General features: G+C 52.4%; 1 protein-coding gene across 1 annotated transcript; it reads left to right on the top strand.

Moving 5' to 3' along the window:
* LOC137332632 (fucolectin-like) lies at positions 1-20595 on the top strand. The gene is made up of 4 exons (XM_067996594.1): positions 1-34; positions 4883-4944; positions 10738-11017; positions 20454-20595. The coding sequence occupies exons 2-4, from the start codon at positions 4884-4886 to the stop codon at positions 20593-20595; spliced, it is 483 nt and encodes a 160-aa protein (XP_067852695.1). The 5' UTR covers positions 1-34; position 4883.
* Positions 20596-23719: the final 3124 nt, after the last annotated feature.

Raw genomic sequence — 23719 nt, 5'->3', positions numbered from 1 at the left:
AGGACTCTCAGCACCCGAGAAGATCCAGTGGAAGGTGAGGAACTGTTCCTGATCTCTGGTACTGGTACTGGTGCTGGTGCTGGCACTCGTACTACTACTAGTACTGGTACTGGTGCGCTGGTGCTGGTACTGATACTGGTACTGGTGTTGGTGCTGATACTGGTACTGGTGTTGGTGCTGATACTGGTGCTGGTACTGGTACTGGTGCTGATACTGGTACTGGTACTGGTGCTGGTACTGGTACTGGTGCTGATACTGGTACTGGTACTGGTGCTGGTGCTGGTACTGATACTGGTACTGGTGTTGGTGCTGATACTGGTACTGGTGTTGGTGCTGATACTGGTACTGGTACTGGTACTGGTGCTGGTACTGGTACTGGTACTGGTGCTGATACTGGTACTGGTACTGGTGCTGATACTGGTACTGGTACTGGTGCTGGTGCTGGTGCTGGTACTGGTACTGGTGCTGATACTGGTGCTGGTACTGGTGCTGATACTGGTACTGGTACTGGTGCTGGTGCTGGTACTGGTACTGGTGCTGATACTGGTGCTGGTACTGGTACTGGTATTGGTGCTGGTACTGGTACTGGTACTGGTATTGGTGCTGGTACTGATACTGGTACTGGTGCTGATACTGGTACTGGTATTGGTGCTGGTACTGATACTGGTATTGGTGCTGGTGCTGGTGCTGGTACTGGTACTGGTGCTGGTACTGGTACTGGTATTGGTGCTGGTACTGGTACTGGTACTGGTGCTGGTACTGGTGCTGATACTGGTGCTGGTGCCGGTGCCGGTACCGGTGCCGGTGCTGGTATTGGTGTTGGTGCTGACGCTGATACTGGTACTGGTTCTGGTGCTGGTGCTGGTACTGGTGCTGGTGCTGGTACTGGTGCTGGTGCTGGTGTTGGTGCTGACGCTGATACTGGTACTGGTACTGGTGTTGGTGCTGACGCTGATACTGGTACTGGTTCTGGTGCTGGTACTGATGCTGGTGCTGGTACTGGTACTGGTGCTGGTACTGGTGCTGGTGCTGGTACTGGTACTGGTGCTGGTGCTGGTACTGGTGCTGGTACTGGTGCTGGTGCTGGTACTGGTACTGGTGCTGGTGCTGATACTGGTACTGGTACTGGTGTTGGTGCTGACGCTGATACTGGTACTGGTGCTGGTACTGGTGCTGGTACTGGTGCTGGTGCTGGTACTGGTGCTGGTACTGGTGCTGGTACTGGTACTGGTGCTGGTGCTGACGCTGATACTGGTACTGGTACTGGTGTTGGTGCTGACGCTGATACTGGTACTGGTACTGGTGTTGGTGCTGACGCTGATACTGGTACTGGTACTGGTGTTGGTGCTGACCCTGATACTGGTACTGGTACTGGTGTTGGTGCTGACGCTGATACTGGTACTGGTGCTGATACTGGTGCTGGTGCTGGTGCCTAGTGTAGTCTGGGATGCAATGTAAATCTGTCTTTATTTAATTGAAAAAACAAGTGAGGGGCTGAGGCAGCACAGTTGTGAAGAGTAGGGAAGAAGATGTTGGATGTCAGGAGACAATAGTTAGGCGATGCTGACCTCAAGAGGGCTGGAATACAATAGGGGTGGAAATTATGTTACAGCTGCACAGAGCTCTGGTTTGACCCTATCTGGAGAGACTGTGTTCAGTCCTGGGCACCGCACCTCAGGAAGGATATATTGGCCTTGGAGGGGGTGCAGCACAGATTCACCAGAATGATACCGGGAATAAAAGGGTTAAATTGTGAGGACGGGTTGCATAGACTAGGCTTGTATTCCCTCGAGTATCAAAGATTAAGGGGTGATCTAATTGAGGTGTTTAAGATGATTAAAGGATTTGATAGGGTCGATAGAGAGAAACTATTTCCTCTGATGGGAGAGTCCAGAACAAGGGGGCAGAACCTTAAAATTAGAGCCAGGCCATTCAGGGGTGATGTCAGGAAGCACTTCTTCACACAAAGGGGAGTGGGAATCTGGAACTCTCTCCCCCAAAAAGCTGTGGCTAGTGCGAGACAATTGAAAATTTCAAAACTGAGATTGATAGATTTTTGTTGGGTAAGTGTAAAGGGTTATGGAGCAAAGACAGGTAGATGGAGTTAAGATGCAGGTCAGCCGTGATCTAATTGAATGGCAGAACAGGCTCGAGGGGCTGAATGATCGACTCCTGTTCCTATTTTCCTATTTAGACTGTACAATAAGGAATCCTTGTCTTCAAATCCCTCCATGGCCTCTCCCAACCATACCTCATTGACTTTCTCCAACTGTGCACCCTGTTCATAGGAACAGGGGTAGGCCATTCAGCTCCAGCATCAGTGGTCGCTCTTTCAGATCATTCCTTGTCCCTCTTAAACTCTTTTCCTCAACACCTTCCATCTTGTCAGATCCCTACTTATTTTCTCAAGCCTCCCAGAGACGTTCTCTTCAACCCTGCATTGGCTGTACTCTCCTTCTTCCCTCTCTCCCTCCACTCTTCGTCACCACTGCCCTATTCGGTTCTCTAAGATCTCCCCGTGTAATTGAGGAGCAGTGTAGAAATGGAAGCAGCTCTCCCAGGTGTTGAAGGGTAGAGTGAAGCTGGTGAGGATCTCCACCCTCGGAGATCCTTGGAAAGAATATGTTAGAACAGGGTCTTCATTTCGTAGGAACAGGAGGGGGCCATTCAGCCCCTTCAGCCTGTTCCGCCATTCTAATAGTTCCTGGCTGATCTGTTCCCCAACTCCAAAAGGAGATTTGATCGAGGTGTTCAAAATCATGAAGGGTCCAGACAAGGTAGTTAGAGAGAAACTGTTCCCATTGGCGGAAGGGTCAAGAATCAGAGGGCATGGATTTAAGGTGATTGGCAAAAGAACCAAAAGTGATATGAGGAAAAACATTTTTACACAGTGAGTGGTTAGGATCTGGAATGCACTGCCCGAGGGGGTGGTGGAGGCAGATTCAATCATGGCCTTCAAAAGGGAACTGGATAAGTACTTGAAAGGAAAAAATTTGCAGAGTTACGAGGATAGGGCGGGGGAGTGGGACTAGCTGGAGCTCATCGACTGCTGAAACCCTCATCCGTGCCTTTGTTGCCTCAAGACTGGACTATTCCAATACTCTCCTGGCCGGCCTCCCATCTTCCACCCTCCTTAAACTTGAGCTCATCCAAAACTCTGCTGCCCGTATCCTAACTCGCACCAAGTCCCGTTCACCCATCACCCCCCGTGCTCGCTGACCTACATTGGCTCCCGGTCCGGGAACACCTCCATTTTAAAATTCTCACCCTTGTGTTCAAATTCCTCCATGGCCCTCGCCCCTCCCCATCTCTGTAACCTCCTCCAGCCCTACAACCCTCCGAGATCTCTGCTCCTCCAATTCTGGCCTCTTGTGCATCCCCGATTTTAATCGCTCCACCATTGGCGGCCGTGCCTTCAGCTGCCTCGGCCCGAAGCTCTGGAATTCCCTCCCTAAACCTCTCCGCCTCTCTCTCCCCCTTTAAGACGCTCCTTAAAACCTGCCTCTTTGACCCAGCTTTTGGTCACCTGTCCTAATATCACCTTATGTGGCTCAGTGTCAAATTTTGTTTGATAATCGCTCCTGTGAAGCACCTTGGGACGTTTTACTATGTTAAAGGCACTCTATAAATGCAAGTTGTTGTTGTTATTGTTGATGAGCACAATAAAGATCACTCAAACATGTCTTTGAAAAAAACACAATGTAATTCTCTGTATGACAAATTATTATGATCCTTTTATTACTCTGTTCCACCCTTTCTTCCTCCTTTCTGCATCGTCACTGTGTTGAAAGGGTAATGGAATAAAGGCAGGTTAGTGGAATTATAGAAAGGTTACAGCACGGAAGGAGGCCATTCGGCCCATCGAGTCCATGGACAGGGTCGCAGACAGGCGATGTTAGATACAGAGTAAAGCTCCCTCTGCACTGTCCCATCAAACACTCCCAGGACAGGTATAGCACGGGTTAGATACAGAGTAAAGCTCCCTCTACACTGTCCCATCAAACACTCCCAGGACAGGTACAGCACGGCTAGACACAGAGTAAAGCTCTCTCTACACTGTCCCATCAAACACTCCCAGGGCAGGTACAGCACGGGTTAGATACAGAGTAAAGCTCCCTCTACACTGTCCCATCAAACACTCCCAGGGCAGGTACAGCACGGGTTAGATACAGAGTAAAGCTCCCTCTACACTGTCCCATCAAACACTCCCAGGGCAGGTACAGCACGGGTTAGATACAGAGTAAAGCTCCCTCTACACTGTCCCATCAAACACTCCCAGGGCAGGTACAGCACGGGTTAGATACAGAGTAAAGCTCCCTCTACACTGTCCCATCAAACACTCCCAGGACAGGTACAGCACGGTTTAGATACAGACTAAAGCTCCCTCTACACTGTCCCATCAAACACTCCCAGGACAGGTACAGCATGGGTAAGATACAGAGTAAAGCTCCCTCTACACTGTCCCATCAAACACTCCCAGGACAGGTACAGCACGGTTTAGATACAGAGTAAAGCTCCCTCTACACTGTCCCATCAAACACTCCCAGGACAGGTACAGCACGGTTTAGATACAGAGTAAAGCTCCCTCTACACTGTCCCATCAAACACTCCCAGGACAGGTACAGCATGGGTAAGATACAGAGTAAAGCTCCCTCTACACTGTTCCATACTATTACTGATCTGTAAGAAGCCTAAAGCTGAAAAATATGTCTCCAAAAGCAGTAACATTCCTCATTTTGATGAACAGAAAATAAACTTAAATTTAGCAGTAGAATAAAAGATTTGGAATCAGAAAATGCACAGGATGCTACTTTGTTTAATAACCGGGACAAATCGGTGTGACAGCACCTGCTCCCCATTCAGCTGCTCCTTGTCTCCACAGGATGAAGGTCATCGCCTTGCTCGTGTTTGCAGGTTTCTGTGGTGTGGGGACCCTGGCATGTGGTAGGAGAGAACCTTCGAAATTCAGTATCTGTTGACAAACCTGTTCCTGTACTGAGTGTGTGATCCCTGTATCATTCCCGCACTGAGTGTGTGATCCCTGTATCATTCCTGTACTGAGTGTGTGATCCCTGTATCATTCCCATACTGAGTGTGTGATCCCTGTATCATTCCTGTACTGAGTGTGTGATCCCTGTATCATTCCTGTACTGAGTGTGTGGTCGCTGTATCATTCCTGTACTGAGTGTGTGGTCCCTGTATCATTCCCGGACTGAGTGTGTGATCCCTGTATCATTCCTGTACTGAGTGTGTGATCCCTGTATCATTCCTGTACTGAGTGTGTGGTCGCTGTATCATTCCTGTACTGAGTGTGTGATCCCTGTATCATTCCTGTACTGAGTGTGTGGTCGCTGTATCATTCCTGTACTGAGTGTGTGATCCCTGTATCATTCCTGTACTGAGTGTGTGATCCCTGTATCATTCCTGTACCTGTACTGAGTGTGTGATCCCTGTATCATTCCTGTACCTGTACTGAGTGTGTGATCCCTGTATCATTCCTGTACTGAGTGTGTGATCCCTGTATCATTCCTGTACTGAGGGTGTGATCCCTGTATCATTCCTGTACTGAGTGTGTGATCCCTGTATCATTCCTGTACTGAGTGTGTGATCCCTGTATCATTCCTGTACTGAGTGTGTGATCCCTGTATCATTCCTGTACCTGTACTGAGTGTGTGATCCCTGTATCATTCCTGTACTGAGTGTGTGATCCCTGTATCATTCCTGTACTGAGGGTGTGATCCCTGTATCATTCCTGTACTGAGTGTGTGATCCCTGTATCATTCCTGTACTGAGTGTGTGATCCCTGTATCATTCCTGTACTGAGTGTGTGATCCCTGTATCATTCCTGTACTGAGTGTGTGATCCCTGTATCATTCCTGTACTGAGTGTGTGATCCCTGTATCATTCCTGTACTGAGTGTGTGATCCCTGTATCATTCCCGTACTGAGTGTGTGATCCCTGTATCATTCCCGTACTGAGTGTGTGATCCCTGTATCATTCCCGTACTGAGTGTGTGATCCCTGTATCATTCCCGTACTGAGTGTGTGATCCCTGTATCATTCCTGTACCTGTACTGAGAGTGTGATTCCTGTATCATTGATGTCCCTCAGGGTTGAACAGGACCCTGAAGGTATAAACTCTCTGGTTCAGACTGAGACAGTAGAGGGAGTGAGATGGAATCTATGGCAAGGAAGCAAACCATATGCCGGGAGGGGGAGTGCTAATTATCAGAGCTTCGATCCTCCTGTGTTGAGCTGAATGAAGTTGTGAATCATCCAAATCTGGATGTGGGACAAGCAGTCTCTGAGCACAGACACCGTGCGGGTGAGGGGAGGCGGTGGAGGGGTAGAGTTAGGTGTCGTCCGCATGTCGGTGGAAACTGATCCCATGTCTGTAGATGACGTCACTGAGGAACAGCTTGTCGATGAGGAAGAGGAAGCTGCTAATGATAGGTCCTTTGGAGAGTTCAGTGGTGACAGTGTCGGGTCGGAGACAGAAGCCATTGTTGAGATACTCTGGCTATGATCAGTTGTGTAAGAGTGGAGCAAGCAGGGCAGTCCCACCAAACTAAACAGGAGCAAAGTTTTGGAGGACGATGGCGTGTTTGACCGCGTCAAACACCATGTAAAGGTGAAGAGGAGATAAGGCACCGTGGCCAGAGTCACAAAGGATGTTGCTTGTGGCTTTGTTCGGGATGTTTCAGTGTTGTGATATGGTTAGGAGCCTGATGGGAAGGATTCAACTCGAGATATGGGTATCAAGGGACATGGAACAGAGGCGGTTACATGGAGTTAAGAGACAGATCAGTCATGATCGAACTAAGTGACGGAACAGGCTCGAGGGGCTGAGTGGTTTGCTCATGTTCTTACATTCCTTCGAGACATGGACTGGGAGGTGTTAATACATTCAAGGAACTTTGAGAGGCCCAGTACAACATCATCAGTCACATAGGATGCCACTTGTGACTTTGATAAGGGCCATTTCAGTACTGTGGCAGGGGTGGAAGTCTGATTGGAGGGATTCAATCATGGAGTTGCAGGAAAGATGGGCACGGACGTTCAAGGACCTTGGAGAGGAAAGGGAGGTTGGAGTTGGGGCAGTAGTTTGCAAGGACCGAGGGATCGAGGGTGGGTTTTTGACGGGGGCGGGGTGGGGGGGGGATGGGGTTGATGATGGCAAATTTGAAGGGGAGGGGGATAGTATCCGACAAGAGGGAACGGTGTTTATTCGTTGATGGGATGTGGGCGTCGCTGGAGAGGCCGGCATTTATTGCCCATCCCTAATTGCCCTCGAGAAGGTGGTGGTGAGCCGCCTTCTTGAACCGCTGCAGTCCGTGTGGTGAAGGTTCTCCCACAGTGCTGTTAGGAAGGGAGTTCCAGGATTTTGACCCAGCGACGATGAAGGAACGGCGATATATTTCCAAGTCGGGATGGTGTGTGACTTGGAGGGGAACGTGCAGGTGGTGGTCTTCCCATGTGCCTGCTGCCCTTGTCCTTCTAGGTGGTAGAGGTCGCGGGTTTGGGAGGTGCTGTCAAAGAAGCCTTGGCGAGTTGCTGCAGTGCATCCTGTGGATGGTACACACTGCAGCCACAGTGCGCCGGTGGTGAAGGGAGTGAATGTTTAGGGTGGTGGATGGGGTGCCAATCAAGCGGGCTGCTTTGTCCTGGATGGTGTCGAGCTTCTTGAGTGTTGTTGGAGCTGCACTCATCCAAGCAAGTGGAGAGTATTCCATCACACTCCTGCCTTCTGCCTTGTAGATGGTAGAAAGGCTTTGGGGAGTCCGGAGGTGAGTCACTCACCGCAGAATACCCAGCCTCTGATCTGTTCTTGTAGCCACAGTATTTATATGGCTGGTCCAGTTAAGTTTCTGGTCAATGGTGATCCCCAGGATGTTGATGGTGGGGGATTCGGCGATGGTTATGCCGTTGAATGTCAAGGGGAGGTGGTTAGACTCTCTCTTGTTGGAGATGGTCATTGCCTGGCACTTGTCTGGCACGAATGTTACTTGCCACTTATCAGCCCAAGCCTGGATGTTGTCCAGGTCTTGCTGCATGCGGGCACGGACTGCTTCATTATCTGAGGGGTTGAGAATGGAACTGAACACTGTGCAATCATCAGCGAACATCCCCATTTCTGACCTTATGATGGAGGGAAGGTCATTGATGAAGCAGCTGAAGATGGTTGGGCCTAGGACACTGCCCTGAGGAACTCCTGCAGCAATGTCCTGAGATGATTGGCCTCCAACAACCACTACCATCTTCCTTTGTGCTAGGTATGACTCCAGCCACTGGAGAGTTTTCCTCCTGATTCCCATTGACTTCAACTTTACTAGGGCTCCTTGGTGCCACACTCGGTCAAATGCTGCCTTGATGTCAAGGGCAGTCACTTTCACCTCACCTCTGGAATTCAGCTCTTTTGTCCATGTTTGAACCAAGGCTGTAATGAGGTCTGGAGCCGAGTGGTCCTGGCGGAACCCAAACTGAGCATCGGTGAGCAGGTTATTGGTAAGTGCCGCTTGATAGCACTGTCGCTGACAACATCCATCACTTTGCTGCTGATTGAGAGTAGACTGATGGGGCGGTAATTGGCCGGATTGAATTTGTCCTGCTTTTTGTGGACAGGACATACCTGGGCAATTTTCCACATTGTCGGGTAGTTGCCAGTGTTGTAGCTGTACTGGAACAGCTTGGCTAGAGGCACAGCTAGTTCTGGAGCACAAGTCTTCAGCACTACAGCCGGGATGTTGTCGGGGCCCATAGCCTTTGCTGTATCCAGTGCACTCAGCCGTTCCTTGATATCACATGGTGTGAATCGAATTGGCCGAAGACTGGCTTCTGTGATGGTGGGGATATCGGGAGGAGGCCGAGATGGATCATCCACTCGGTTCTTCTGGCTGAAGATGGTTGCAAACGCTTCAGCCTTGTCTTTTGCACTCACGTGCTGGACTCCGCCATCATTGAGGATGGGGATGTTTGCAGAGCCTCCTCCTCCCGTTAGTTGTTTAATTGTCCACCACCATTCACGACTGGATGTGGCAGGACTGCGGAGCTTTGATCTGATCCGTTGGTTGTGGAATCGCTTAGCTCTAACTATAGCATGTTGCTTCTGCTGTTTAGCATGCATGTAGTCCTGAACTGTAGCTTCACCAGGTTGGCACCTCATTTTATGTATGCCTGGTGCTGCTCCTGGCATGCTCTTCTACACTCCTCATTGAACCAGGGTTGATCCCCTGGCTTGTTGGCCATGAGGTTATAGATTGTGCAGGAATACAATTCTGCTGCTACTGATGGCCCACAGCGCCTCATGGGTGCCCAGTTTTGAGCTGCTAGATCTGTTCTGAATCTATCCCATTTAGCACGGTGGTAGTGCCACACAACACGTTGGATGGTGTCCTCAGTGTGAAGACGGAACTTCATTTCCACAAGGACTGTGCGGTGGTCACTCCTACCAATACTGTCATGGACAGGTAGATTGGTGAGGATGAGGTCAAGTAGGTTTTTCCCTCGTGTTAGCTCGCTCACCACCTGCCGCAGGCCCAGTCTAGCAGCTGTGTCCTTCAGGACTCGGCCAGCTCGGTCAGTAGTGGTGCTACCGAGCCACTCTTGGTGATGGACATTGAAGTCCCCCACCCAGAGTACATTCTGTGCCCTTGCTACCCTCAGTGCTTCCTCCAAGTGGTGTTCAACGTGGAGGAGGACTGATTCATCAGCTGAGGGAGGGCGGTAGGTGGTAATCAGCAGGAGGTTTCCTTGCCCATGTTTGACCTGATGCCATGAGATTCCTTGGGGTCCGGAGTCAATGTTGAGGACTCCCAGGGCCACTCCCCCTGACTGTATATCACTGTACCGCCACCTCTGGTGGGTCTGTCCTGCCGGTGGGACAGGACATACCCATGGATGGTGATGGAAGAGTCTGGGACGTTGGCTGAAAGGTTTGATTCTGTGAGTATGGCTATGTCAGGCTGTTGCTTGACTAGTCTGTGGGACAGCTCTCCCAATTTTGGCACAAGTCCCCAGATGTTCGTGAGGAGGACTTTGCAGGGTCGACTGGGCTTGGTTTACCTTTGTCGTGTCTGGTGCCTAGTGGTACTTCCGGTTTTATTCTCATGACTTTTTTAGCAAGATTTTACAACTGAGTGGCTTGCTGGGCCATTTCAGAGGGCAATTGAGAATCAACCACATTGCTGTGGGTCTGGAGTCACATATAGGCCAGACCAGGTAAGGACGGCAGGTTTCCTTCCCTAAAGGACATTAGTGAACCAGATGGGTTTTTACGACAATCTGGTAGTTTTGAGGCCACCATTACTGATACTAGTATTTTCATTCCAGACTTTTATTTAATTAATTGAATTTAAATTCCCCAGCTGCTGTGGCGGGATTTGAACTCATGACTCTGGATTACTCGTCCAGTAACATAACCACGATGCTACTGTACCTGTTTACAATATCAGCAAGTATGGGGGCCGTGAAAGGAAGTTGGGTGGTCCTCAGTTTAGTGGGGATTGGAGGCGTTGCTGAAAAACTTCCCACTTTTCCATTTTACATCTCTCAGGCATTACTGCTTTCCAATTAAATCCCTTTTTAAAACCTGTCTCTTATTCCAGTGAAGCCCAGTTTTATTATGTTAATGCTCTCCATGACCATGACGATTATTTCGACTCCATCAATGATGAATGGAAGGAGTCTGCTACCTCCCTTTAAATATCAGACCATTAATAATGTCGATTTGTATTTGCAGGAAATGTGGCTCTCAGAGGGAATGCGAGTCAGTCAAGTACCAATTGGGGCGGGGACCCAAACAAAGCCATCGACGGGAATCGAAATGCCTTTTATCACAACCAGTCATGTACTCACACCAACACAAACGGCAACCCCTGGTGGAGTCTCGATTTATTCACTGACGAGGAAGTGTGGTCGGTAAAAATTACAAATCGGGAGGACTGCTGTTGGGAACGTTTGAAGAACGCAGAGGTCCGCGTTGGCACTTCCTTCCACAACAACGGGAACGACAACCCAGTGTAAATATACCAGAGATTCTTACTGAGATACCAGGGTAAAAGTTCAAGGCTCCAGGGGCACGACTGCACCAAAGTTGAAATTAGTGGGAGAGAAGACCAGGTAATTTGAGAAGTAGTTCTTGGGAGGTTCTGGGAAAGTATGAGCTAGAGGTGGACACAGTGCAATCACTCTTAATTTCAACAGAGAGGATACAGGGAGAAAGACAAATGTACAAATTGAGTATAAAATGAGCAGGAAAGGAAACTTCAGAGAAGCACGGACAATAGCAATCTCAATAAAACAGAGAGAGAGAGAGCCTAGATCTTCTGATTGCTTCTATTTTAACCCATTCATTGTAAACGGATTAATGCAGATGTTAAAAAGTTTGGGTCTGCGTTAGATTTTCTCTCAAGTTGAGCATCACCGGTCACTCTCATAAGCAGCCCTCCCGTCCCTTACGATCAGGAGTTTACCTTTACTACCAAACGACTAGTCATAGGATAGCATGACCTGGGACAGTAACAATGAAACTACTCATTGTGTGAACTGTACTTCAATCTCACACATACCCATTTGTGCATTGATCCTAATTTCCAGGAGGTGGACTGATGAATCCTCTCTTGAAATGAAGCCAATTTGAAACCAACAGGCTGGTTTATTTTATATGTGATAAATGAATGAACCAAGCTCAGTTTTCAGTGAAATTCAATTGAAGCGCTTTCACTCCTCATGCCGGGGTTAAGGACATCTCCTCATGGCTGGAGAGAAACTTGGAGTGGGAGGGGGAGGATCCAGTTGTCGGGGTCCATGTATGTACCAACGACATAGGTAGGACTAAGAAAGAGGTTCTGCTGAGGGAGTCTGAACAGCTAGGGACTAAATTAAAAAGCAGAACCACAAAGGTAATAATTTCCAGATTATTACCTGAGCCACGGGTAATTGGCACAGGGTAAATAAGATCAGAGAGATGGATGCGTGGCTCAAAGATTGGTGTGGGAGAAGTGGGTTTCGATTCATGGGGCACTGGCACCAGTACTGGGGAAAGAGGGAGCTGTTCCGTCGGGACGGGCTTCACCTGAACCATGCTGGGACCGGTGTTCTGGCAAACCGAATAACTAGGGCGGTAGAGAAGGCTTTAAACTAAATAGAGGGGGGGAGGGCTCAGGTGGGGTGAAGTTTAGATTGAGAAAGAGAAAAGACAAGGAAGTAGTACAGGAAAGTGATGGGGGTAATGATAAACAGAGTGTGTCAGGAAGGGACAGAGCGTACAATCATAAGAGTGCACTAACAAATGGGGCCGGGGTAGGAAAGAATGGTAAAAAGACAAAATTAAAGGTTCTTTATCTGAACGCGCGCAGCATTCGTAATAAGATCGATGAATTGACGACACAAATAGAAACAAATGGGTCTGATCTCGTGGCCATTACAGAGACGTGGTTGCAAGGTGACCAAGGTTGGGAGCTAAATATTCAGGGATATTTAACATTTCGGAAGGATAGGAAAAAAGGTAAAGGTGGTGGGGTAACTCTGTTAATAAAGGATGAAATTGGTATAATAGTGAGAAATGATCTTGACTCAGAAGATCAAGATGTCGAATCAATTTGGGTGGAGGTAAGAAATAGCAAGGGAAAGAAATCACTGGTGGGAGTAGTATATAGGCCCCCTAACAGTAGCTACACTGTAGGGTAAAATATTAATCAGGGAATAAGGGGGGCTTGTAAAAAAGGTAATGCAATAATCATGGGCGATTTTAACTTTCACATAGATTGGACAAATCAAATTGGCAAAAATAGCCCTGAGGAGGAGTTCATAGAGTGTATTAGGGACTGTTTCTTAGACCAATACGTCGGGGAAGCAACCAGGGAACAGGCCATTTTGGATCTGGTAATGGGTAATGAAACAGGATTAATTAATGATCTCAAAGTAAGGGATCCCTTGGGAAGCAGTGATCATAACATGATAGAATTTCACATCCAGTTTGAGAGCGAGGATCTTGGGTCTGAAACTACTGTATTAAACTTAAATAAGGGCAATGATACAGGAATGAGGGCGGAATTGTCTAAAGTGGACTGGGTAAACAGATTAGATGGTATGATGGTGGATAAGCAGTGGCAAACATTTAAAAAGATATTTTATGACTCGCAACAAAAGTATATCCCTGTGAGGAGGAAAGACTCCACAAAAAGGGTGAGCCAACCATGGCTAACTAAGGAAGTCAAGGATGGTATCAGGTTAAAAGAAAAAGCATACAACATGGCAAAGATTACTGGTAAGCCCAAAGATTGGGAAAACTTTAAAAACCAGCACAGGATGACTAAAAGAATAATAAAGAGGGAGAAAATAAATTATGAGAGTAAACTAGCAAGAAATATAAAAACTGACAGTAAAAGCTTCGACAAGTATATAAAAAGGAAGAGGGTAGCTAAAGTAAACATTGGTCCCTTAGAGGATGAGACTGGGGAAATAATAATGGAAAACAAGGAAGTGGCAGAGGAATTGAACAGATATTTTGTATCTGTCTTCACAGTAGAAGACACTAATAATATACCAATAATAGTAGAAAATCAAGGGGCAAAGGGGAGGGAGGAACTAAAAACAATCACTATCACTAGAGAAAAAGTACTGGGTAAACTAATGGGTCTAAAGGCTGACAAGTCCCCTGGACCTGATGGCTTGCATCTGAGGGTCTTAAAGGAAGTGTCTACAGAGATAGTGGATGCATTGGTTGTAATCTTCCAGAATTCACTAGATTCTGGAAAGGTCCCAGTGGATTGGAAAACCGCAAACGTAACACCCCTATTCAAGAAGGGAATGAGACAGAAATAGGTAACTATAGACCAGTTAGCCTAACATCTGGCATTGGGAAAATGCTAGAATCCATTATTAAGGAAGTAGTAGCAGGACATTTGGAGACTTATAATACAATCAAGGAGAGTCAACATGGTTTTATGAAGGGGAAATCATGTCTGACAAATTTATTAGAGTTCTTTGAGGAAGTAACGGGCAGGGTGGATAAAGGGGAACCAATGAATGCAGTATATTTGGATTTCCAAAAGGCATTCGATAAGGTGCCACATAAAAGATTACTGCACAAGATAAGAGCTCATGGTGTTGGCATGGATAGACGATTGGCTAACTAACAGAAAACAAAGAGTCGGGATAAAAGGGTCATTTTCAAAATGGCAATCTGTAACTAGTGGGGTGCCGCAGGGCTCAGTGCTGGGGCCTCAACTATTTACAATATATATCAATGACTTGGATGAAGGAACAGAGTGTCTTGTGGCCAAATTTGCTGATGATACAAAGATAGGTGGAAAAGCAAGTTGTGATGAGGACACAAAGGGCTCGAATTTAGCAGGCCTGCGGGTTCCCAGCGGGTGGTCCTCCGGGAGCGTCGAAAACGCGGACGGGTAATTGTGTGCGTCCCCCACGCGATCGCGGGATAATTGGACCCATTAAGGCCTGCTTCCGGGTTCTGCGCTCCCCAGCTGCGTGCCGGCCGGCTGCGCATGCGCAGTACCGTCGACGCGATGTAGGAGCTCCAGTTAAAGGGGCAGTCTCCCAAAGCCCTTCCTGCTGCAAGCAAGAGGTCTGGGAGAATGGCTCAACCAAGGGGAAAGGCTGCGCCCCGTTTTTCAGATCTGGCACTGCAGCTGATGCTGGAGGGCGTGAGGAGGAGGAGGGAAACACTCTTCCCTGAGGATGGGCGCAAGTTCCCTGCCGCCGCAACCAGGAAGGCATGGGCAGAGGTGGCGGCGGAGGTGAGCAGCAGGGGCAACACCCCAAGGACTTGGGAGCAGTGCCGCAAGCGCTTCAATGACCTGACTAGGTCTGGCAAGGTGAGTACACCAACGCACCCTCCCACATCCCGTCCCCACCATCACGCCAAGCAGATCACAACCCCCTCCTGCACAGCCACCACTGCGCTCCATCAGCAATCCTCACAGCCACTCATTCACCATCCTCGCCGTGCACGCAAGTACCCACCGTCCCTGACCCCACCCGAACACTACCACACACCCCAATCCTCATGCAATGGGATGGGCACGTGGCCCACACTTCCTCCCATCCGTTCCGCGCCACGCTCAACCCAACCACACCGATGCTCGATGCGTCTCACGATGCAAGACGCACCCACTCACACATCTGTGTTTTGCCTTCACAGGAGAAGAGGAGCAAGAACAACCGCGAAAGGGCACGCACCGGAGGTGGGCCGCCGCAAGTGGCGGAGCTCACCGACGCAGAGGTGGAGGCGCTCGACCTCGCCCGCACGCGACATTGCCTGTCGGTGGCCGATGGCGAGTGTGTCGCTGCCGAAACGGCCGGTAAGGGAAAGCTGACACTCAACACCCATGATCGCGAGTGACCGTATCATCACCTGCCATCAGGCGCACTGTCAAGTTGGTCCACATGCCTCAAAGTGCCCTCTGTTCTCTTGCAGGTGCGTCTTTGGATCAAGCGAGCATGGAGGGCGATTCCTCAGAGGACATGGCGGTCTCTGAGGGTGCATCGTCACATCAGAGCCAACCATCCACCAGCGCAGAGACACGCACCTCGGTGGGTCCCCCTCGCCAACTAGTTGGGGTAGCACTTGGTGAGTCACTGCGCACGAGTGAGCATGAGCAGACCCTGGTGGCAGGGGCAGCCGCGGAGGGTCCGCGACGAAGGGAGCACTCATCTCCAGGCTCTGCTCAGCCGGACCCAGATGCTGAACCCAGGGGGCCACCAGAGAAAAGGAGAGTCGTCGAGGGCCACCAGCTAATTGCTGAGGTGCTGGCAGAGGTGCCGCGCGCATTGTCCACAATAGCGCAGACGATGGAGGAGTCCACCTCCTGCATGTGGGCATTGGTGGCGCAGGCACAGGAGGGTACCGGCGACACAGTGTCGCGGGTAGGTGCGGGACTGTCTGCGGTGGAGGACAGGCTGGCCTCCCTCGAGCGTCACGCACAGCTCCACTTCGAGTCCTTGCAGGCCCTCACAACGTCTGTACGGATTCAGGGTGAGCAACATTCCGACGCCACCAACAGGCTGAGGGATACACTAGGGGTGGCCTTGCAAGGCCTCACACATGCCATCCAAACTGCCGTCCAGCAGGGTGGAAGGGGTGATGTGGGCCGAGGCCAAGAGAGGGATGATGGTGACCGGGGACATGGAAGCGGGGACGCCTCTCAAGGCGTCCCCACGTCCCACCCGTTGCCCACCTCTCAACCAGCACCCGCAATGGTGCCTCCTCTCCAGGTGGCCGAGTCTGCCCCTGCCCCGGTGCAGGAGGAGCAGTCTGTGGAGGTGCCCTCACGGGCACCGAAACCCAGGGGCCGTCCGCCAAAAGCATCTACCCGGTCAAGGCAAGAAGACGAGCAACCTGCCACTACCTCTGCTGGAGCCACAGGGGTAGCACCACGTAGGGGTTCCCGGAGAAGAATTCCAAAGGCCTTATAATCACAAAGGGAATACACCAGGGTGTTTATTATTTTGTACTTTGTTTCTTAAATGATGTCACATTCCACATATTAAATAGTCTATTCTCACCACTCCTGCCACCTCTCGTCCATTCTTCCGCGGCTTGTGCAGTAGTTGCGTTCCGTGGAGGCCATCATGACGGCGAACACCTGCTGCCACCCATTGGGCACACTGCTGTGGGTGCAGGATTACTGGCAGCACTCTTCAGTGGAGGGGGCTGGTATGGCCGCTCGCATGTGCAGGTGAGGAGATGCGAGCACCTCGCAGTGTCTGACTCTAGGAGAACCGTTGACGTATGAGTGCGTCCCTGGCCCGGCGACCATCCCGGTGAGTCGCGGCTCGGCGCATGGGTCGTCCAACATCCTCGGGCGCGTCCTCCTCCTCCGCCTCCTCCGCCTCCGCCTCCTCCTCCTCCTCCTCCTCCTCGCCCTCGCCTTCCTCAATGTGGGTGGCGGGTGTGGATGGGGCCTCCTCCAGCGGCACCCCTCTCTGTTGGGCCATGTTGTGCAGGGCACAGCAGACAACTATGATTCGTCCCACTCTGAATGGTGTTTATTGGAGCGCTCCCCCAGAACGATCAAGGCACCTGAAGCGCATCTTGAGAAGCCCTATGGTCTGCTCAATTGTAGACCTGGTAGCAGTGTGGCTGTCATTGTACCGACGCTCCGGCTCGGTGATGGGGTTCCTCAGAGGTGTCATGAGCCACGTGTGGAGGGGATACCCCTTGTCGCCGAGGAGCCAGCCGTTGCCGGCGTTGGGTGCCTGCAGGATGGGCGGGACGGCGGACTCCCTGAGGACAAAGGCATCGTGGCAGCTGCCGGGGTATCTGGCGCACACGTGTAGGAATCTCTGGCGGAGGTCACAGATGAGCTGGGCGTTCATGGAGTGATACCCCTTCCTGTTGATGAACAGCCCTGGCTCATGCGGAGGTGCCCGTATTGCGATGTGGGTGCAGTCGATTACACCCTGCACCCGTGGGAAGCCGGCCATGGCATGGAATCCAACCGCCCTCTCCATCTGGCTGCACTCGTCCATGGCGAAGTTGATGTAGTGGGAGGCCCTGCGGAACAACCCATCGGTGACCTGCCTTATGCACTTGTGTGCAGAGGACTGACAGACCCCGGTGATGTCCCCGGTGGCACCCTGGAAGGAACCGGATGCGAAGAAGTTGAGGGCAGTGGTGACTTTGACGGCGACAGGTAAGAAGATGCTGCTTGGTCCATCAGGGAGCAGCTCGTCGTTAAGGAGGCTGCAGATGTCGGCGACTACCTGGCGATTGACTCTGAGCCTCCGTATGCACTGCTCCTCGGAGAGGTCCATGAAGCTGAGCCTCGCTCTGTACACCCTGTGCGGAGGGTAGTGCCTCCTGCGACGCATCTCTCTCTGCGGTTGCCCTCCCTCCTGCTGTGCAGGTGGGTGTGCCGCAGCACCGTGTTGGGGGGCCCCACCTCTCCGAGGCGGACGGCGTGGACTGCGAGGCTGCTGGGGCTGGTCATCCTGTTCGTCCTCCGACGATGTCAACGCACCACCCATCTGGCAGGTGTTGGTGTGAGGGGTTGTGCAGGGTAGGTGGGTGGGTCCTCGGACTGGGGCTGCGGTTTCGTGTCGGTCTGTCCTCTGGCTTGGCGGGGGTTGGTGGAGGGCAGGGGTTGCCCTATGTGACGCGGTGGCCTCCTGCGTGGGTGAGGGCGCTCCCCCGTGGAGCGCACCTTGGCACCTGGCACAGGCTGCTGGCTGCAACACGCCTGGTTTGAAGGGTCCTGTTTCCCCCAGTGTGGGAAACTGACTGCTTTGACCGTAAAATCCCACACTTCCTCTTTTGACAGCTGCTTCAGCTCATTAACTGACCACAACGAGCAAGTTAAGTACTCTCAAGTGGAACCCCGCTGGCTTTAATTGCCTGCGGGATTCCCACCAGCGGGGCTTGCGCGCGCAGCCCCGCACGTCAGCGCGGTACCCGGAAGTGGCCGGGATTTCGTCCGAATCCGGTCACGTGATCGGAGATCGGGATTTTCGGGGCCCCCCCGCTGGAAACCCGCAGGTAACCCGACCCTAAAATCGAGCCCAAAGTGTCTGCAAAGGGATATTGACAGGTTAAGCGAATGGGCCAAAATTTGGCAGATGGAATATAATGTGGGAAAATGTGAAGTCATCCACTTTGGGAGGAAAAATAAAAAAGCAAAATATTATTTGAATGGAGAAATACTACAAAATGCTGCGGTACAGAGGGATCTGGATGTCCTCGTACATGAAACACAAAAAGTCAACATACAGGTGCAGCAGGTAATCCGGAAGGCAAACGGAATATTGGCCTTTATTTCTAGGGGGATGGAGTATAAAAGCAGGGAGGTCATGCTACAACTGTACAGGGTGCTGGTGAGACCACACCTGGAGTACTGCGTACAGTTCTGGTGCCCTTATTTAAAGAAGGACATACTTGCATTGGAAGCAGTTCAGAGAAGGTTCACTCGGTTGATTCCGGGTATGGAAGGGTTGTCTTATGAGGAAAGATTGAACAGGTTGGGTCTATACTCATTGGAGTTTAGAAGAATGAGAGGAGATCTTATTGAAACATACAAGATTCTGAGGGGACTCGATAGGGGAGATGCTGAGAGGATGTTACCCCTCATGGGGGAATCTAAAACTAGGGGGCATAGTCTCAGAATAAGGGGTCGCCCTTTTAAGACGGAAATGAGGAGGAATTTCTTCTCCCAGAGGGTCGTGAATCTTTGGAATTCTTTACCCCAAAAAGCTGTGGAGGCCGAGTCATTGAATACATTCAAGGCTGAGTTGGACCAATTTTTGATCAGCGAGGGAGTTAAAGGATATGGGGAAAGGGCGGGAAAGTGGAGTTGAGGTAAATCAGATCAGCCATGATCTCATTGAATGGCGGAGCAGTCTCGAGGGGCCGAATGGCCTACTCCTGCTCCTATCTCTTATGGTCTTATAACATCAAAAGTAACAAATTTCACAACCTCGTCTCCTGATACAGGCCTAGCTTCACTTTTACAAGGCAGCCTCCTGCACCCACCCCCCAAACTGTCTCCACTCCTAATTCTCAGATTATCTTTGTGTCCTGGCTGGAAAAGAAGCCATAGAGTTAGCCTCTTATCCACACCCATCTCTTCATGCCTGTGGATTGGTCTGTTAAGCTGCTAATCAAACCTGCCACCTTGATGCAGAAACCTCCTACCTGCCACCTATATGGCCGGTTCAGCTAAGACCCCTGCTGTGCTCTGAGGAGAGGCCATTCTCATATTACACCCAAAATTCCTCTCTGGACTGTGTTGACAAATGACATTTGTCTCAAACTGATGTGGTATGCGAGAAACACCAGCCTGGGCAAACATCTGGACTGAATCTAATCTGCATTCTCAGAAGCAGGATCAGTTAGTTTTGTGGATTTAATCCCTTGTACGTTGAATTTAACTTAATCGCAACATCTTAATATAAATTAATCTGAAATCCTTACTAGGGCAAATGGTCAAAAAACCTCAAAACATAACAGCAAGCATTAAAATAATGCCGAACAAAAAATCGAGCCTCGGGAGTTGGAACAAAGTTACGGCAGTGAGAGACGGCTCTCTTACTAAAATGTTAAGTTTTCTTTCTTGGACCACAGCCAGTGGTGGGAGACAGGTTAGGAGAGACATCTGGGGTACGGGAGCAAGATTCTAGTCTCAGGCAGAATAAGGGTGAAGCCATCAAAGGCGAGAGAGAGCTGTTCTTTGAACTAGTGAGACATGAAGGGCCTACAGCCTGGAATTGACAGCCGGTGAAATTTGGGGATGAACAGCGAACGTGTGCGATAAAATTGCAGAGAGGAGGGTCGGACGAGCTCACATGCAAACGTCACCAACACCAACTTCTGTGTTTTTGTCTTTGTTGGAACTGAAAGGAAAAGATTTAAATCTTCCCGCGACTTGGTTTATTGGAATGTGGTGATTGGGAGTTGGTCAGTTACTTAGATCCCATTTCCTACTTCCTGTCTTTCAGATGTGGAACCATTCAGTCCCTCGGACCGGGTGAAACCAAAGTCTTCAACTGTCATGGAATGATTGGTCGATTCATCAATGTCATCCTGATGGAAAAGGGAATTCTAACCATCTGCGAGTGTGAAGTTTATGTGAAACCCTGAGATTCTGTAACTCTCAGTGTGATTCAATAAACCACTGTTTGCATCTTTAACCCTGATTCCTGGGCACTGAATGTCCCCAACAGCATTGTGAGTTCAGGGGATCTCTGAGAAGGAACAGTCTCAAATACAAGAATCTGATCAGTGCCTGTCTCAGTTTGACGATAAGGGGGTGGGTGGGTGGGGGGTGGGGGGAGGGTGGAGGGGGGCGGGGGGAGGGGAGGTATCTGGAATCCCAGTAATTGCCGCTCTATCCTGTTTCTGTTTACACACCTAACAAATTTCCAATCTGCCGATGCTAACGGTGGCACTCAGCTGCCACCTGGCCAATCTCAACACAGTGAGTCAACTCCAAGGAGGTCACCCTGCTGTATAACGGCACCGGCCCAATGGCCTCCTCCCGTGCTGTAACCATTCTATGATTCTATAATGGCAGTGAGTACACACCCAGCTTCATGGTGACTTTTCTCCATCTTTGATAGTGCCTTCCTACGTTACGGCACTAGATGACAACAGTCAGTGCCCTCCAAAGAGAAGCCATGGTGTAAGTGAAGCTCTGCAGACATCTCAGAGAGATGTGACAGGCCTCACATGAACTTGTGAATGAAAGAGTTCCCACAACAATTGACCCTTCAATGTACAAAATATATCATTTCATTTAGGAACAGAAGTGGCCCAACAAACCAGCACCCACCACATCCCTCACCCCCACCACATCCCTCGCCCCCACCGCATCCCTCGCCCCCACCGCATCCCTCACCCCCACCGCATCCCTCGCCCCCACCGCATCCCTCGCCCCCACCGCATCCCTCGCCCCCACCGCATCCCTCGCCCCCACCTTCTCACCACATCCCTCGCCCCCACCGTATCCCTCGCCCCCACCGTATCCCTCGACCGACCGTATCCCTCACCCCCACCGCATCCCTCGCCCCCACCGTATCCCTCGACCGACCGTATCCCTCGCCCCCACCGTATCCCTCGCCCCCACCGCATCCCTCGCCCCCACCGCATCCCTCGACCGACCGCATCCCTCGACCGACCGCATCCCTCGCCCCCACCGCATCCCTCGCCCCCACCGCATCCCTCGCCCCCACCGCATCCCTCGCCCCCACCGCATCCCTCGCCCCCACCGCATCCCTCGCCCCCACCTTCTCACCACATCCCTCGCCCCCACCGTATCCCTCGCCCCCACCGCATCCCTCACCCCCACCGCATCCCTCGCCCCCACCGCATCCCTCGCCCCCACCGCATCCCTCGCCCCCACCGCATCCCTCGCCCCCACCGCATCCCTCGCCCCCACCGCATCCCTCGCCCCCACCGCATCCCTCGCCCCCACCGTATCCCTCGCCCCCACCGCATCCCTCGCCCCCACCGCATCCCTCACCCCCACCTTCTCACCACATCCCTCGCCCCCACCGCATCCCTCGACCGACCGCATCCCTCGACCGACCGCATCCCTCGCCCCCACCGCATCCCTCGCCCCCACCGCATCCCTCGCCCCCACCGCATCCCTCGCCCCCACCGCATCCCTCGCCCCCACCGCATCCCTCGCCCCCACCGCATCCCTCGCCCCCACCTTCTCACCACATCCCTCGCCCCCACCGTATCCCTCGCCCCCACCGCATCCCTCGCCCCCACCGCATCCCTCGCCCCCACCGCATCCCTCGCCCCCACCGTATCCCTCGACCGACCGTATCCCTCACCCCCACCGCATCCCTCGCCCCCACCGCATCCCTCGCCCCCACCGCATCCCTCACCCCCACCTTCTCACCACATCCCTCGCCCCCACCGTATCCCTCGCCCCCACCGCATCCCTCACCCCCACCGCATCCCTCGCCCCCACCGCATCCCTCACCCCCACCGCATCCCTCACCCCCACCGCATCCCTCACCCCCACCGCATCCCTCGCCCCCACCGCATCCCTCGCCCCCACCGTATCCCTCGACCGACCGTATCCCTCGATCCCACCGCATCCCTCGATCCCACCGCATCCCTCGCCCCCACCGTATCCCTCGCCCCCACCGTATCCCTCGCCCCCACCGCATCCCTCGCCCCCACCGTATCCCTCGCCCCCACCGCATCCCTTGACCGACCGTATCCCTCGCCCCCACCGTATCCCTCGCCCCCACCGTATCCCTCGCCCCCACCGCATCCCTCACCCCCACCTTCTCACCACATCCCTCGCCCCCACCGCATCCCTCGCCCCCACCGCATCCCTCGATCCCACCGTATCCCTCGCCCCCACCGTATCCCTCGCCCCCACCGTATCCCTCGCCCCCACCGCATCCCTTGACCGACCGTATCCCTCGCCCCCACCGTATCCCTCGCCCCCACCGCATCCCTTGACCGACCGTATCCCTCGCCCCCACCGCATCCCTCGACCGACCGCATCCCTCGCCCCCACCGCATCCCTCGATCCCACCGCATCCCTCGCCCCCACCGCATCCCTCGCCCCCACCGCATCCCTCGCCCCCACCGTATCCCTCGCCCCCACCGTATCCCTCGCCCCCACCGCATCCCTTGACCGACCGTATCCCTCACCCCCACCGTATCCCTCGCCCCCACCGTATCCCTCGCCCCCACCGTATCCCTCGCCCCCACCTTCCCACCACATCCCTCGCCCCCACCGCATCCCTCGCCCCCACCGTATCCCTCGACCCCACCGCATCCCTCGCCCCCACCGTATCCCTCGACCCACCGCATCCCTCGCCCCCACCGCATCCCTCGCCCCCACCGTATCCCTCGACCGACCGTATCCCTCGACCCCACCTTCTCACCGTATCCCTCGCCCCCACCGTATCCCTCGACCCCACCTTCCCACCGTATCCCTCGCCCCCACCTTCTCACCGTATCCCTCGACCCCACCTTCCCACCGTATCCCTCGCCCCCACCTTCCCACCGTATCCCTCGCCCCCACCTTCCCACCGTATCCCTCGCCCCCACCTTCCCACCGTATCCCTCGCCCCCACCTTCCCACCGTATCCCTCGACCCCACCTTCTCACCGTATCCCTCGACCCCACCTTCCCACCGTATCCCTCGCCCCCACCGTCTCACCGTATCCCTCGCACCCACCTTCTCACCGTATCCCTCGCCCCCACCTTCCCACCGTATCCCTCGCCCCCACCT

Source organism: Heptranchias perlo, chromosome 2, assembly GCF_035084215.1.
Source record: "Heptranchias perlo isolate sHepPer1 chromosome 2, sHepPer1.hap1, whole genome shotgun sequence".
NCBI classification, from domain to species: Eukaryota; Metazoa; Chordata; class Chondrichthyes; order Hexanchiformes; family Hexanchidae; genus Heptranchias; species Heptranchias perlo.
Note: the sequence above shows the minus strand (reverse complement) of the source record. Positions and strands in the feature narration are given on the sequence as shown.